The 14,807-nt window shown below is 39.5% G+C and overlaps 1 protein-coding gene across 1 annotated transcript in view; it reads left to right on the top strand.

Annotated features, from left to right (window-relative positions):
• The first annotated feature begins 6,621 nt into the window (after window positions 1-6,621).
• The window catches only part of RNF11 (ring finger protein 11), a 40,961-nt gene continuing 32,775 nt past the window's right edge, over window positions 6,622-14,807 (top strand). The window contains exon 1 of the mRNA XM_020907251.2: window positions 6,622-6,929. Coding sequence (XP_020762910.1) covers window positions 6,807-6,929 — 123 coding nt within the window. The 5' untranslated portion in view covers window positions 6,622-6,806. The remainder of the gene's footprint in view (window positions 6,930-14,807) is intronic.

Below are 14,807 nucleotides of genomic sequence, written 5' to 3'. Positions count from 1 at the left end.
TATCATCTTCTTCTGTTAGGTCCATGCCATTTCTGTACTTTATTGAGCCCATCTTTGCATGAAATGTTCCCTTGGTATCTCTAATTTTCTTGAAGAGATCTTTAGTCTTTCCCATTCTATTCTTTTCCTCTATTTCTTTGCACTGATCACTGAGGAAGGCTTTCTTATCTCTCCTGGCTATTCTTTGGAACTCTGCATTCAAATGGATATATCTTTCCTTTTCTCCTTTGCTTTTTGCTTCTCTTCTTTTCACAGCTATTTGTAAGGCTTCCTCAGATAGTCATTTTGCATTTTTGCATTCCTTTTCTTGGGGATGGTCTTGATCCCTGTCTCCTGTACAAAGTCACTAAGTATTTACCAAAATACTTAGATACATATCTAATAGAATATGTACAAGATCTATATGAGAAAAACTATGAAATTCTGAATAATGAAATCTAAGTAAATAGAGAGATAGATATCCACATTCATGGATAGGAAGACTCAATATTGTCCAGATATCAGTTCTTCTCAAGTTGATCTGTAGATTCAATGAATCCCAATCAAAATTCCAGCAAGTTATTTTGAGGTTATCAGCAAACTGATTCTAAAATTTTTATGAAGCGGCAAAAGATCCCTTTTTTTAAAAAAATGGGCAACACCTCACCAGTTAAAATATACAGATGGCAAATAAGCACATGAAAGGAAAATTTCAGGTAGATGGAAATTAAACAATGAGATACTACTACATACCTATTAAAATGGCCAAAACCCAAACCCAAACACTGTCAACACCAAAAACTGGTGAGGATATGGAACAATAGGAATACTCCTCCTTTGCTGGTGGTACAGCCACTTTGGAAGACAGTTTGGTAGTTTCTTACAAACTGAACATACTTTTACCATACAATCCAGCAATTGTGCTCCTTGATATTAGCCAAATTACTTGAAAAAAAGTTCACATAAAAACCTGCAAACATATTGTTTGAGGGAATGTAAAATGGTACAACTACTGTGGAAAAACAGTCTGAGTTACTCAAAAAATTAAACATAGAATTACCATATGATCCAGCAATTTCACCCTTGGTGTATAATCAAATAATTAAAATGAGGGTCTTGAAAAGATATTTGTACATCCATGTTCATAGCAGGATCATAGCAGCTAAAATGTGGAAGCAACCCAATTGCCCATCAATGAATGAATGGATAAGTAAAATGTGGTGCATACATACAATGTAATATTATTCAGCTTTAAAAAGGAAGGAAATTCTATAATACGCTACACCAGGATGAACCTTGAAGACATTATGCTAAGTGAAATAACCCAGTCACAAAGTACAAATGCTGTGTGATTATACTTATATAAAATACTTACAGCAGTCAAAATCAGAGACAGAAAGTAGGATGGTGGTTGTCAGTAGCTGAGGGAAGGGGAAAAAGAAGAATTATTGTTTAATGGATAGTTTTGCTTTTACAAGATGAGAAGTGTTCTGGAGGTGGATGCTGGTGATGGTTGCAAAATATCATGAACATATTTAACATTGAACTTTACACTTAAAATGGTTAAGGTTGTATGTTAATGGTTTATGTTGTATATTTTACTACAATAAAAATAATTGGGAAAAAGACCACTATACACAGGTGTTTACAGTAGATTTATCCATAATTGCCAAAACCTGGAAGCAACTAAAATGTCCTTCAGTGGATAAATGAACAAATAAACTATGGGGTAGCTAGAGAGTGGAATATTATTCAGTGATAAAAAGAAATCATCAAGGCATGAATAGAAACAGAGGAAGCTTAGTTTTCACTTAAGTGAAAGAAGCCAATGTGAAAAGACTATATGCTGTAAGATTCTAAATATATGACATTTTGAAAAAAATCAAACCATGGAGACTGCTAAGACATCAGTGGTTGCCAAAGGAGGAATGAATAGGCTGAGTACAGAAGAGTTTTAGGGCAGTGAAAGTATTCTGTATCATGCTATAATGATATATACACATAATTATATATTTGTCTAAACCCATAGAATGTACAACACCATGAGTGAACCCCAACATAAACAAACCTCTTGTGTGATAGCTTACCAGTTTACCAAATGTTTGGGACTTCCCTGGTGGTCCAGTGGTTAAGAATCTGCCTACCAATGCAGGGAACATGGGTTCAATCCCTGGTCTGGGAAGATTCACATGCTGCAGAGTAACTAAGCCCATGGTCACAGCTACTCGGCCCATGAGCCTAGAGCTTGTGCTGTGTAACAACAGAAACCACTGCAAGGAGAAGCCCGTGCACCATAACTAGAAAGACCCCACTCGCCACAACTAGAGAAAGCACACTCGCAGCAACGAAGACTCAGCACAGCCAAAAATAAACAAGCTGGTCTGGTGCAGGGTGTTGATAATGGGGGAGGCTATGCACGTATGGAGGCAGGGGTACGTGGTAAATCTTTGTACCTTCTGCTCAGTTTTTTGATATGAAACTAAAACTGGTCTAAAAAAAAGTGTATTTTAAAAAAATCTGGCTCAACAGAAGATACTAGATTTTCATATCTGTTTCTGCATTAGATATCCCGAAGTCAGAGAAAATAAGAATCAGACAAAGCAGTGAAGGCATATTTTATTCAGTACCTACTGCAATAGGAGACAAGAGTATAGAATTGGACTTCACTCTGTGTGATACAAGAAGGACAAGTGGGAAGTTATGGGCAAGGAACAGGGTGGGAAACAGTGGGTGGAAAATCACATGGAGGAAACATCAGGAATAAAAGGGAATTCTGGCTAAAAACATCGGTAGGATTCCTGCTAAAGGCAGGCCAAGGTGGTCAGATACTAAGGGAGGGGGACTCTGGCTAAACTAATTCAACTAGATTCTTGCTAAAACTGAAATAAGTAGGTCAAGCACAAAGCCCAAAGTTAGAGCCTTGAGGACTTAGAGGAGCCTGACTAGAGTTGGGCCTAGAAGAGTCTTTGTCACTTCAATAGTGCTGGTTACTTTTTTTATTCAAAATTGTTTTGTGATTAGATCACCCTTTCTGGTGTGCAGGACACTTCCCAAGTGTTCCCTTCTAAAACTAGATTAGGAAGAAAGATCATTGAATAGCTACTTCCTTACAAAAGTACACATGGATACTAAAGGCATTGAAGATAAGTCTTACCCCATTCTCTTGTTTTTATACATTGAGAAAAACTATCAGAACGAAAAATGACGTAGTTACCTCTCCCAACCTAATAGAGGTAACTGGTATATAATTTAAGTACTGGCTTTACCCGCTGAGTAGCCATGTGAAGCCATATTTCTTTTTTTTTTCCATTTATTTTTATTAGTTGGAGGCTAATTACTTTACAACATTACAGTGGTTTTTGTCATACATTGAAATGAATTAGCCATGGATTTACATGTATTCCCCATCCCAGTCCCCCTTCCCACCTCCCTCTCCACCCCATCCCTCTGGGTCTTCCCAGTGCACCAGGCCCAAGCACTTGTCTCATGCATCCAACCTGGGCTGGTGATCTGTTTCATCCTAGATAATATACATGTTTCGATGCTGTTCTCTTGAAACATCCCACCCTCGCCTTCTCCCAGAGTCCACAAGTCTGTTCTATACATCTGAGTCTCTTTTTCTGTTTTGCATATAGGGTTATTGTTACCATCTTTAAAAATTCCATATGTATGCGTTAGTGTACTGTATTGGTCTTTATCTTTCTGGCTTACTTCGCTCTGTATAATGGGCTCCAGTTTCATCCATCTCATTAGAACTGATTCAAATGAATTCTTTTTAATGGCTGAGTAATATTCCATGGTGTATATGTACCACAGCTTCCTCATCCATTCGTCTGCTGATGGGCATCTAGGTTGCTTCCATGTCCTGGCTATTATAAACAGTGTGAAGCCATATTTCTATTCCTGTAAAACAGGAATGTTAACACCAACCTTTCAAAACTCAGGCTAATAAATGGAAGTTGTGATTTCATTCATTCTTACATATATATTAAGATATACACACATCTATGTATATACATAGAAATTATGTTAAACTATTCACATAAATAGATATATATAATAGTAATGGATCCCATTTATTTTATATTGTTACATATATTCCAACTAAATGAAATCAAGCACAGCTGTATGAAGAAAGTAGCATCTCAGGGCAGTCTTAAAAGATAGTTGGATTTCAACAAAAGGGAACAACATGGCAAGGGATCAGAAGTAGAAAAGCATAGTGAAAACTGAGGGCATGGTAAGTATTGTGATGTGGCTGGAGTATAGGTTGCCTGGTTGCAGTCAAGAGTCATATAGGTGGGATGGGGAAGGAGGTGGGAGGGAGTCTCAAGAGGGAGATGACTTAGGTATACCTATGGCCGATTCATGTTGATGTTTGGCAGAAACCAACACAATTCTATAAAGCAATTATCCTTCAATTAAAAAATAAATTTAAAATAAAAAAAGTTGCATCAGAGATCAGGATGGGATCAAATGGTTCAAGGCCTTAACGTCATGCTAAATTTCTGAACCGCAAGTCTATGAATGCTCTCTGATTACATTGTTTATGGCAGTAGTGTGAATGGTGCAGAGGCTAGGGCTTCATTAAGAATTTGTCACAACAGTTCGGAGGGGACCAGGAAAATGGCAATAAGAGAAAAAAGGAAAATACCTGAAAATTTCCTTCCAAATGATCCAATAATTTTATTTGTCCAAGCCAGAGAATTAAGCGATGATTCTTGGGGATTTGTGAAAGACCCTGATAACAAACATGGCATTACAGATACACCTATTCAGGTGGAAGCCATTAACAGTAAGTCTTGGAAAAGAGGAAAAATAGCAAAATGGTAACATTTAATGTGTGATATGAGTGTATTCAAATACAATATGTAATTTTACAGAACAAGGACTTCAAAGTTACAGCACTTAGGACATGCCATTTTAACACAGTTCTGCTTCCAAGAAACCTTTCTGATCCTCACCCAATGCTCTAATTACTCCCTCCTCTGCCCTCTAAAAACCTGTCGTGGGGGTGGCAGAAGACCTCACTGTTTACCTATCTTCCTAGCTGGATTCTGGGCTCCATCAAGAATAAGCCAGATTTCCTTAGTGCCTAATATAGAGTCTGGTGGGGGAAAAAAAAAAATTAGTAAATGAAGAATGAAAAACAGACAGTCAAGACCCTCTTTTCCTCTCGCTGAATGAATGAATATTAGAACATCCTCATCTTTCTTATTTCCTCCCTTTACATACATTGCCTCTTGAGCTCTTTGTTATTTCAGTTAAGAAGAAAGCCTACTCTGCCTCCGGCAACGTGCCAGGCCTTGCACAGAGGAGGGGCAGACTATTCAGCTTGATCTGGCTGTGCCAGAGACTCACAGGAACTCAGGGACTGAGAGCCAACAGGAGGCAACTAACCCAGACTGGAGAGTTAGAGGACAGGCTTCCCAGTGGAATCAAAGTTGAGTCCGGGAAGGACAAGTGGGAATATAGTTTGATGGAAGGTGTAAGGTCAGGAGCGGGGAGAAGTGAGTTTATGTCAGAGAAACATTATGGGTAAAGGCCTCAGCCAGAGGGAGTAGTCTTCTAGATAACTGAAAACTAGACATCCTAGTTTTAGACATCCTAGAGTTTAGAATATGTGAGGGAACAAGGCCACAAATGAGACTGGGGAGGTAGCCAGATTTGTAAACCATTTAAGAATTAATACTTCAGTCATAACAGTATTGGGAAGTTTTTAATGAATGTTTTAAAACGCTTAAATTCCTCCTACAGGAATGACATGATCAGATTTACATTTTAAAAAGGTAACTGTACAAATAGTAAATTGAATGGGGGCAATGGTGAACGCAGGGGAAATAGTTCAAAGTATTACAGCAGAGAAATGACGGTAGCTTGTACTATGGTGGTGAGAATAGAAATGAATAATCGGTAGAAGAATTCTTATGACTGTGATGTAGGAGGATTGGGAAGTGATTGGGGAGGTGGTGAGTCTGGACTTTCTTCTGAAGGGATAGACCCTTTAATATTTTAATCATGGGAGTGATCCATTCAGATATGGGTTTAAAAATAGATTACTTGGCAGGTGGTGAGAAGACTGTCAAAACAACGCACAGGTAAGAGCTGGGACAAGCGAAGAGGGAGCAGTTGGCGTGGGGAGGAACCGAAGACCCGAAAGAGGTATCGGAATCGCGTCCCGGGCAGTCAGAGAAGCAGAAACTGACGCAGCACCAGAAACAGCTGCTGGGGACGGGGGAGGGGCGGGGGGTGGCAAAGGAGCCGGGAGCGCAGCCGGAGCTACCCACGCCTCCCAGCGCCGGGGGCGGGACCAGGGCACGCACGGCGGCGTGACGCAGGCCGCAGCTGGCCTCGTTCTGGCCGCCGCCGCCGCTGCGAAGCGGAGTAGGATGAGGCCCGCGGCTGCGGCTCCGGCGTCGGCGGGGCCAGCAGCAGCAGCTGAGGCAGCAGCTGAGGGAGCCGCGACGGCCGCGCCCCCCCCCTCCTGACCTGGATTAGGCCCAGCAGCTCCGTGGCCGCCGCCGCCCCGCGGGGGGGCGGGGTGGGGAAGTGCTTCGTCTCCCCGCCCCCCCCCCCCCCCCTGCCGTCGCCTCAGAGGAGGCAACCGCCGCGACCCCGGGAAACCCGCGGCCCAGCCTTAAGCCCCCAGCCCCAGGGACTGGCATGAGCTGCCCTTCGGCGGCGCCGGGGGCTGGGGGAGCCGCTGCCGCCTGAACCCCGGCCTGCCGCCCGACCCCACCTCGCTGACCGAGGCTGACCGCGGAGCGTGCGAACGACCCCGCCACTGCTTTCTTCCTCCCCCAGATCACAAACCCGAGCCCTGGAAGATGGGGAACTGCCTCAAGTCCCCCACTTCGGATGACATCTCCCTGCTTCACGAGTCTCAGTCCGACCGGGCCAGCTTTGGCGAGGGGACGGAGCCGGATCAGGAGCCGCCGCCGCCATATCAGGTAGGGGAGGGTGTGTGTTGGGGAAGGGGGGTGCGAGGAGTAGAGGCGGCTCTGGCGGAGATTGTGGGGGCTTCGGGGCTGTCTGTCACTGTCCCTGGCCTCGGCAACACCTGGCCTGGGAGGCACTGACCCCTCTTAGGGCTGGGTTTAAGTGTGATTGCTCCCATCGTCAGTTTAGGGGGAATCCTTCACCTTTCGAGCAGTGTGGGGATGGTACTTCTGTCCTTGAGTTCTAGGTTTCGAGTGTGTGATTATATCCCCTTGACCAGTGACTGGTGGCTAGATTGTGGAATTCGGAAGGGATGTTTTCTTGCCTTTATATTTGAATTGTGAGATTCGAAGATGATTTCCTCCTCATCGGCTGGATTATGGGTTCTGGATAAGTGGTTAACCTTCCCCCGCCCCTACCCCCCCACCCGCCGCCACACATACACCCCATTTATACTTTAAAGTGTGATCCTCCTCTCCTCCCTCTCGTCTGTCTGTATTCATTGAATTTAGTAGGCGTTCATTTCTTCCTGTGCTTGGGAGATTTTCAAGTAGTGATTTTGGTTCCAACAACATGGAGTTGCTTCTTTACATATATATGTATGCATATATATGTGAGTGTGTGTTTATATTAATTGTAGGACACAGCTTAGCGACTGAACAGCAACAACAACATTAATTCTGAATCCCTCCTCTTTTTGCTCCACCCCTGTGACACACCTTTTAAACGCGCTGATTTAAGAGAACTTGATTATCTTGAACTTTGGAAACCTTTAAACCTTACTTGAGAAATACCTTCTGTTACTCATGGTTCTCCCTATGTATCAAAGACTTGTCTTCTAAATAGCTTCACTGCTTTTTGTACAGCAATCAGCAGCTCCAGATGTCTTTACATAATTTGTAAAGAGCTGAAGACCTCTTTAGAAAACTCAAAATAGATATGTAGATGTTATAATCCATAATATATATATAAACCTTTCCTCTCCTTTTTCAAGATGTTGATTAAAAACTTCACCAGAAGGACTTGGATAGTTAAGTGGCTTAATTTTTTTTCCTGATTGGGGTTTAATTTTCTAACTGGGCAGTCTCCTTTGTTGTTTCATGTGGTGACATCATTATCTAGTGTTATTCTTTTCTCATTCCTATGTAAATGAGTGTCTCACCACACCAGAAAAACCTGATCACAAATACTGGTTTTCTGAGTAAAACCTATCAGGGGCCTTTGATATGTGCTGGTAAAGTCCTGTCTTTTCATGTGGCATACGGAAGACTCCGTGATTTATCCCTCACATTCATATTCCAGGCCTGTCAAACACAACAGCTTATTCACACCTCTCTTCCTTAGCTCCAGTTGCTTTCTCTGGAACCCTTCCCCCAAGGTCAGCAGGTGAGCGTGTAATCCTCTTTGAGGACTCAGCTGAGATGTATCTGAAGTTCCTAAATTCCCCTCCCTCTCTCCCTGAATCCATCACTCCCTGCTTTGCGTCCCCCATGAAGGAAGTGTCTGCACTTTCAAAAGCAACACATATAACACTTATACGTTGTCCTTGTTAAGTTAGATGTGTGTCTCATTCTTGAGGCATTTCCCTCCTTCTCCAGTATAAGCTGAATGCAGGTAGGAACTCTTGTTTCCTGTTTGTTGTATCCACAACATCTGGCTTCATAGTAGTTGCTCAGTAACTGGAAGAAGGGAAAACTCTAAGCCCTTGAGAACAGGGACTACCCCCAGTGCTTAGTGCAGTTTCTGGCACATAAACACTTAAATGTTGAGTGAATTAATGAGTTTGAATTGAGTATTGCTATGTAAGTTTACACACCCATTTCTTCCAAAGAATTGTCATAGAAGTCTCTAAAAATCCAAGCCAAATCTAAGTGCTTTCCTGAGTCTTTGAAGCAAGTGAATTGTTTCACTCTTACTTTGCTTCAAATTTCACTCTTGATTTCCTTCATAAATGTTATAGGACAGTGTGCTTATTTCCATTTCATGAAAAAAAAATTTTTAGAGGTATGAGTTTTTATTTCAAAATCTCCTATATTCCTTAGTCCTCTTCTAAGCAATTAAAATACCTTCCACTTACTGTACTCTTTCTCTTATATACATATATATCTTATACATTGTTAAGAGTAACTTCTTTAGAATTTATGGAGATTGTACTCAATATTTACCTTTTCCGGGAGGATAAGATAATAAAGAGGTTTTTTGGGTATCATGTAGGAACGTTTTTTTGAACATGTTATTTGTGACAGTAGGAGTTTTTCATGGTTGCCCTTTCCTGAAATGAAAACCCAGATACTGCTAGGCAACTTTGGTATCAATTTGAAGAAAGTAATTTCTTTAAAGATAGAAGTATAAAAAGAGAAACTTTTGTAAAAATTTGTCTTACCTGAAGGAACTGAAATGTTTTAGGAATGTGAAATGTGTTAGGAATGTAAAATTTAGATCGTCTGAGAAACACCAACCAAGGTAAATAAATAATTTATACTTTTAATGAACAGAAGTAACTTATTTTTTCTTCAAAAATAGTACATAATTGACAGCTATAGAAATACTGACTTATTTCTTTAAAGAATAGTTTCAGCTACAAAAGGATATTTTAAAAATTCAGAGAATAACTGATTGTAAAGGAACACAATTGGTATTCTGCAGTGAGTAGTTAAAAAGATGTGTGTACATGTATATGCCAAGAGCTCTATAATAAACTTCAATAAGATCCAGTTATTTCCTATTAGCAGGATCTGAGATTTGTTTTATCTATTTATGCTTGAAAGTAAACATAAACAAATTGTGGTCAAGTTTATGGAAAATACATATTTCTCTCCTGGGTTTCTTTTGTAGCCTCCTCACTGGTCTCCCTGCTTTCACCCTTGCTCTCCCTTTAATCCATGTTTAATCTATCATCCAGATTGTTTCTGGTGAAACAGATCATGACACTCTACCAAACTTTCTGTGAATTGTCATTTCATTCAACATAAAATCCAGATTCCTTAGTGTCCCATAAACCCTACATGATCTGTACTCTCTGCCCGCAAACATAGTTCTCTTTCTACCTACTACTACTCTGCCCTTTGCTGGCTTCTCTTTAACCTCTCTGGCCTCTTTGTTCTAGGATACACCAGAACCTTTGCCCTGGTTGATTCTGTGCCTTTAGTACTTTCCCCCCAAGTATCATCATGGCTGACTCCCTTCCCTTCAAGTTTTTACTCAGATTGTGACAGTTTCTTAAATCCTCTGACCACCCTCTTTATTTTATTTTTTCATTTATTTTTATTAGTTGGAGGCTAATTACTTTACAATATTGTAGTGGGTTTTGCCATACATTGACATGAATCAGCCATGGATTTACATGTGTTCCCCATCCCCATCCCCCCTCCCACCTCCCTCCCCATCCCATCCCTCTGGGTCTTCCCAGTGCACCAGGCCCAAGCACTTGTCTCATGCATCCAACCTGGGCTGGTGGTCTGTTTCACCCTTGATAGTATACTTGTTTCAATGCTATTCTCTCAGAACATCCCACCCTCGCCTTCTCCCACAGAGTCCAAAAGTCTGTTCTATACATCCGTGTCTCTTTTTCTGTTTTGCATATAGGGTTATCGTTACCATCTTTAAAAATTCCATATGTATGCGTTAGTGTACTGTATTGGTCTTTATCTTTCTGGCTTACTTCACTCTGTATAATGGGCTCCAGTTTCATCCATCTCATTAGAACTGATTCAAATGAATTCTTTTTAATGGCTGAGTAATATTCCATAGTGTATATGTACCATAGCTTCCTTATCCATTCGTCTGCTGATGGGCATCTAGGTTGCTTCCATGTCCTGGCAATTATAAACAGTGCTGCGATGAACATTGGGGTACATGTGTCTCTTTCAGATCTGGTTTCCTTGGTGTGTATGCCCAGGAGTGGGATTGCTGTGACCGCCCTATTTAAAATTGCACTTAGCTTAGCACTCTGCTAAGCTTACCTTGTTCTGTTATTTCCCCATAGCATTTATCATTTTCTAACATTATTTATTATCTCTCACTGGTGGTAAACTCCATGAAGAATAGGGGGTTTAAAAAAAAAAATTGTGGTTTCCCAAGTGTCTAGAATAGTGCCGGCACATAATAGGTACTCAGTTACTGGTTGAAGACTGGATTTCCTTTAAATGAATTAATATATTTATTTTGAGGCAGGTGCAGTTGAATGTCTTATAAAAATTATGCATATTCCTAGTGCCTTTTTCCTTTATTGTGGATCATTTTTAAGAAATCAATCCTAAAAATCTAGTCCCAATAATACTAAAAATAGTAATTGGTTTAAAATAATCATTGATAAAATAGTGTAATTCTTTTCAACCCTTTGTAATCTTAACAAAATTTTTATTGTATGAGAAAGAACGTGAATCCTTGTCCTTAAGAAATCTGAGATAAGAGGTTAGAGCTTTTCTTGAATTAGAAGATAAAAAAACAAGAAATTTGACATACCATCTCCTCTTTAGGAAAGGAATTTTTTAAAAGAATACAAAGGAAATCTACCCATCAAGGACAGTCTTAGAAGGGTTGCTAGAGGGAAGATAAGTCATGAAAGGCTGAGGAAAGGGCCAGGTTAAATAACCCAGCCTTGGAAGGTATGTGAACTAATTGGAAAAACCACTAGTCACTCTAAGACCCCCATTCCTCATAGGTTAATTCACTCTGTTTAAAAGTTAATATTAAGTGACTGCAAAAAAGCTCTTTACAGTATTTTATCTGAATAGGTATATATTTGCACAAAGTGGTATCTCTCAGTTTTGCAGCAGTTACATGTTCAGTAGTTTGAGATTTACTGATCTCTTACTTCTGCTCTGCACTTTGTGATGAATACATTTGAGATTTTGAAATCAGAAGAAAAATTATAGCACTGAGTGCAATTGTAGCTCTGGTTTTGGAGTCAGATGGGTCTGAGTACATATCGTGGTTGTTACTTATATGTAGAATATGAATAGGGTTTATCAGATTATGTTATGTCTTGAGGAACTTCTTTCACATATAACAACATTATGGATATTTCAAACTGACTGAAAGTTGTTTTTTTAAGGTGTGGTCTCTCCTTTAGAACTCTCTCTTGTTTAAAAATCTAGACTAAGAAAATACTTATTTTTAAGCTTTCGAACCTGTAATAAATAATACCTAATTTTTTTGATATCTTTATGAGGTTAAGTTCAAGTAATTGAGGTTTTGAGGGTTTTTTTTTGTATTATTATTATTATTTTTAATGTACTAGTGTTTTGTTTACCATTTTGCTGAAAATCACCTCAATGTATCTCACATATCTTACTCTTATTAAACAAATTGTTTAACATATCTTACTCTTATTAATCGAATTGTTTGTGAGATTTTATCCCTCCCCTCTTAAAGTTCTACCTTTTCATTGAGGTGCAGATCAACTCCAACCTCTTTAATAAAGCTTCCGCTTTTTCCCCCTCTCCTGATTTCAAGTACAGTACTTTTTCTGTGTAATATTTATTTGGAAATCATATATTACCTTATTAATTAGTTCTTGATGCTTTAACATTTATTATTTTTCCAGATCACAGTTTTCTTAAAAGTGAGAATGATGTGTTCAGATTTTAAAAGTTTCTCAGCAGAGTGGAATGGCACCTTACACATTATAGACCTAGAACTCTGCCTTCTCCCTCTTATACCATCTGCAACTGAGGTCTTCATGACCTCTCACAATTTACTGTTTAATGTCTCCTCTTCTCCCCATTCATTTCATCCCTTGTTGTTCAGTAGATTCTGTCCAAATCAGATTCCCTTGCCTCTTAATCCTTAAGGATTCTTCATGACTCATCGCTAAAGACCTATCTTAGCATTCAGAGTTACAATCTGGCTTCTTTTATACTTTCCCAGCTTTTTGTAGTCTCATATGAAATTACAGGTGGCACAGTGGCAAAGAAACTGCCTGCCAATGCAGGAGATGCCAGAGATGAGGGTTCAATCCCTGGGTCGGGAAGATCGCCTGGAGAAGGAAATGGCAACCTACTACAGTTTTTTTCTTTTTTGGAAAGGAAAGTTTGCTTTTTTCAGGTGCTGGTATCTGGGGAGGTAGGGTGGCAGACATCTGTCCAAAGGCCAACTGCCCCCCCCCCCCCCCCCCAACACACACACACACTCTAGTCTCTTGCTGGAAAATTCTATGGACAGAGGAGCCTGGTGGGCTACAGTCCATGGAGTCTTCAAAGAGTCGAAGACAGCTGAGCGACTGAACAGACAACACATATGCACATAAAATCTGTACTCTTGTCAGACTGACATTTGCTCTATAATTTGGGTTGGTCAAAAAATTGGTTCGGGTTTTTGAATGATGTTACAGAGAAATGTGAATGAACTTTTTGGCCACCCTAGTATATATGTATGCCTTCTGGTACCCAGCCTCTGCCTTTGCTCATTACCCAGAATACCCCTCTTAATCATTCCCAGTGTAAATTTTAGTTTGCAATGTCCAGCTCAAATGTTAGGAGTCCTTTTCTGATCTCCCCCAACATGAATAGCTTCTTAATCTGAACTCACTTAGCACTTGTTTACCTTTCTTAGGACACTTTACCTTTCCTATTTGATTTTAATTCTTTATAACAATGTTACATCTCCCCTACCAGAATCCAAGTCTGATGATTCATCTTTGCATTGCTAGAACTATTTTCACATAGCAGACACTCAAATACTTGAATAAATGTGAAAATCAGTTACTGTGTTTTAATGTGAGTGTGAAGTTTTATGGTTGTTGACTTCTGTGTAAATTGTTCCCAGAATCCTGTGCTTTAGTGTTTGACTTTTGTACTTTAGAGGGTTCTGCTATTTTTCTCTTCCATGTTAACTATTTTATCTGACTATATTCAGTTTTGTCCCATCACTTCTAATTTATAAAGTGCATAAGCTTTGACAAAGTTAATCTCTTTACTTTTATTTTCATTTGAGTTTGGTCTGTGTTCAGCTTGCCTCATCTTTCTTTTTTTTAAATAAGTAGCTTATTTGTAACCGTTGTTGCAGGAATTTTGTCTGTGCATGATCTCCCACTCTGGATGTCCTTTAATTAAGGCTGATGCTTTGCCATTAAGAATGTATGAGCACCTTTAAGATTAGGACAGTTTGTGTTAGAGTTTAATTCTAAGACTAATTATAGGGTAACTTGAGAAGATAGGGGTAATGAGTACTTGGTACAGAAGATCTGAGTACTTGGTACAGAAGATCTGAGAACTTGACTTTCTTAAAATATTTTTTAGTTAGTACTTTCTGGTACATATTTTTTTAAAACTTTCGTCTTTTAAAAACTCAATACTTAAGATAGATTAGAATATTTTTTTGTTTTTTAATGATCTTAATTTTATTTGGTTCCTTCTACATAGTATAAGTGTCACAGACTGACTACTCTAGGTTCTCCCTGACTTTTTTCTTCAACTTACACCACTACTTTTTGTCTTCACTGTCTCAGCCAACTTCAGAACTTGTAGAAATGAGGAAGGGAGTGGAAAGAGGATGATGTAAATAAAAATTAGGTGTTATATTTCTTTGTCATCTTTCCCCAGGCCATTTCTGAATATAATTATCTTCTATGTATTACCTTTCTTCCAGCAAAGAGTTAGGGATGATATAAAGAGTTAGGGGTGCTGTGTTTCTGTCCTGTATCATAGATTATTTTAAAGACTGTAACAAATTCCCAGGGGTTGATTACTTGTCAGTAACTTTTAATATTGAATTTAACAAGTACTTGTGATATTGTTAACCTGCTCAGTATTCAGGATTTTTGAACTTGTGATATAAATGAAATTAAGAGTGAGATGGTAAAAATACCACAGACTCAGAATGGAAATATAAGTGCAAGATGTAAAGAAAAGCAAGCATATAGATAGGCAAAGTGTATGTGTTTTAAT

The sequence above is a fragment of the Odocoileus virginianus genome, chromosome 5 (assembly GCF_023699985.2).
Source record: "Odocoileus virginianus isolate 20LAN1187 ecotype Illinois chromosome 5, Ovbor_1.2, whole genome shotgun sequence".
Lineage (NCBI taxonomy): Eukaryota > Metazoa > Chordata > Mammalia > Artiodactyla > Cervidae > Odocoileus > Odocoileus virginianus.
The sequence above is the reverse complement of the archived record's forward strand: the minus strand, read 5'-3'. Positions and strand labels throughout refer to the sequence as shown.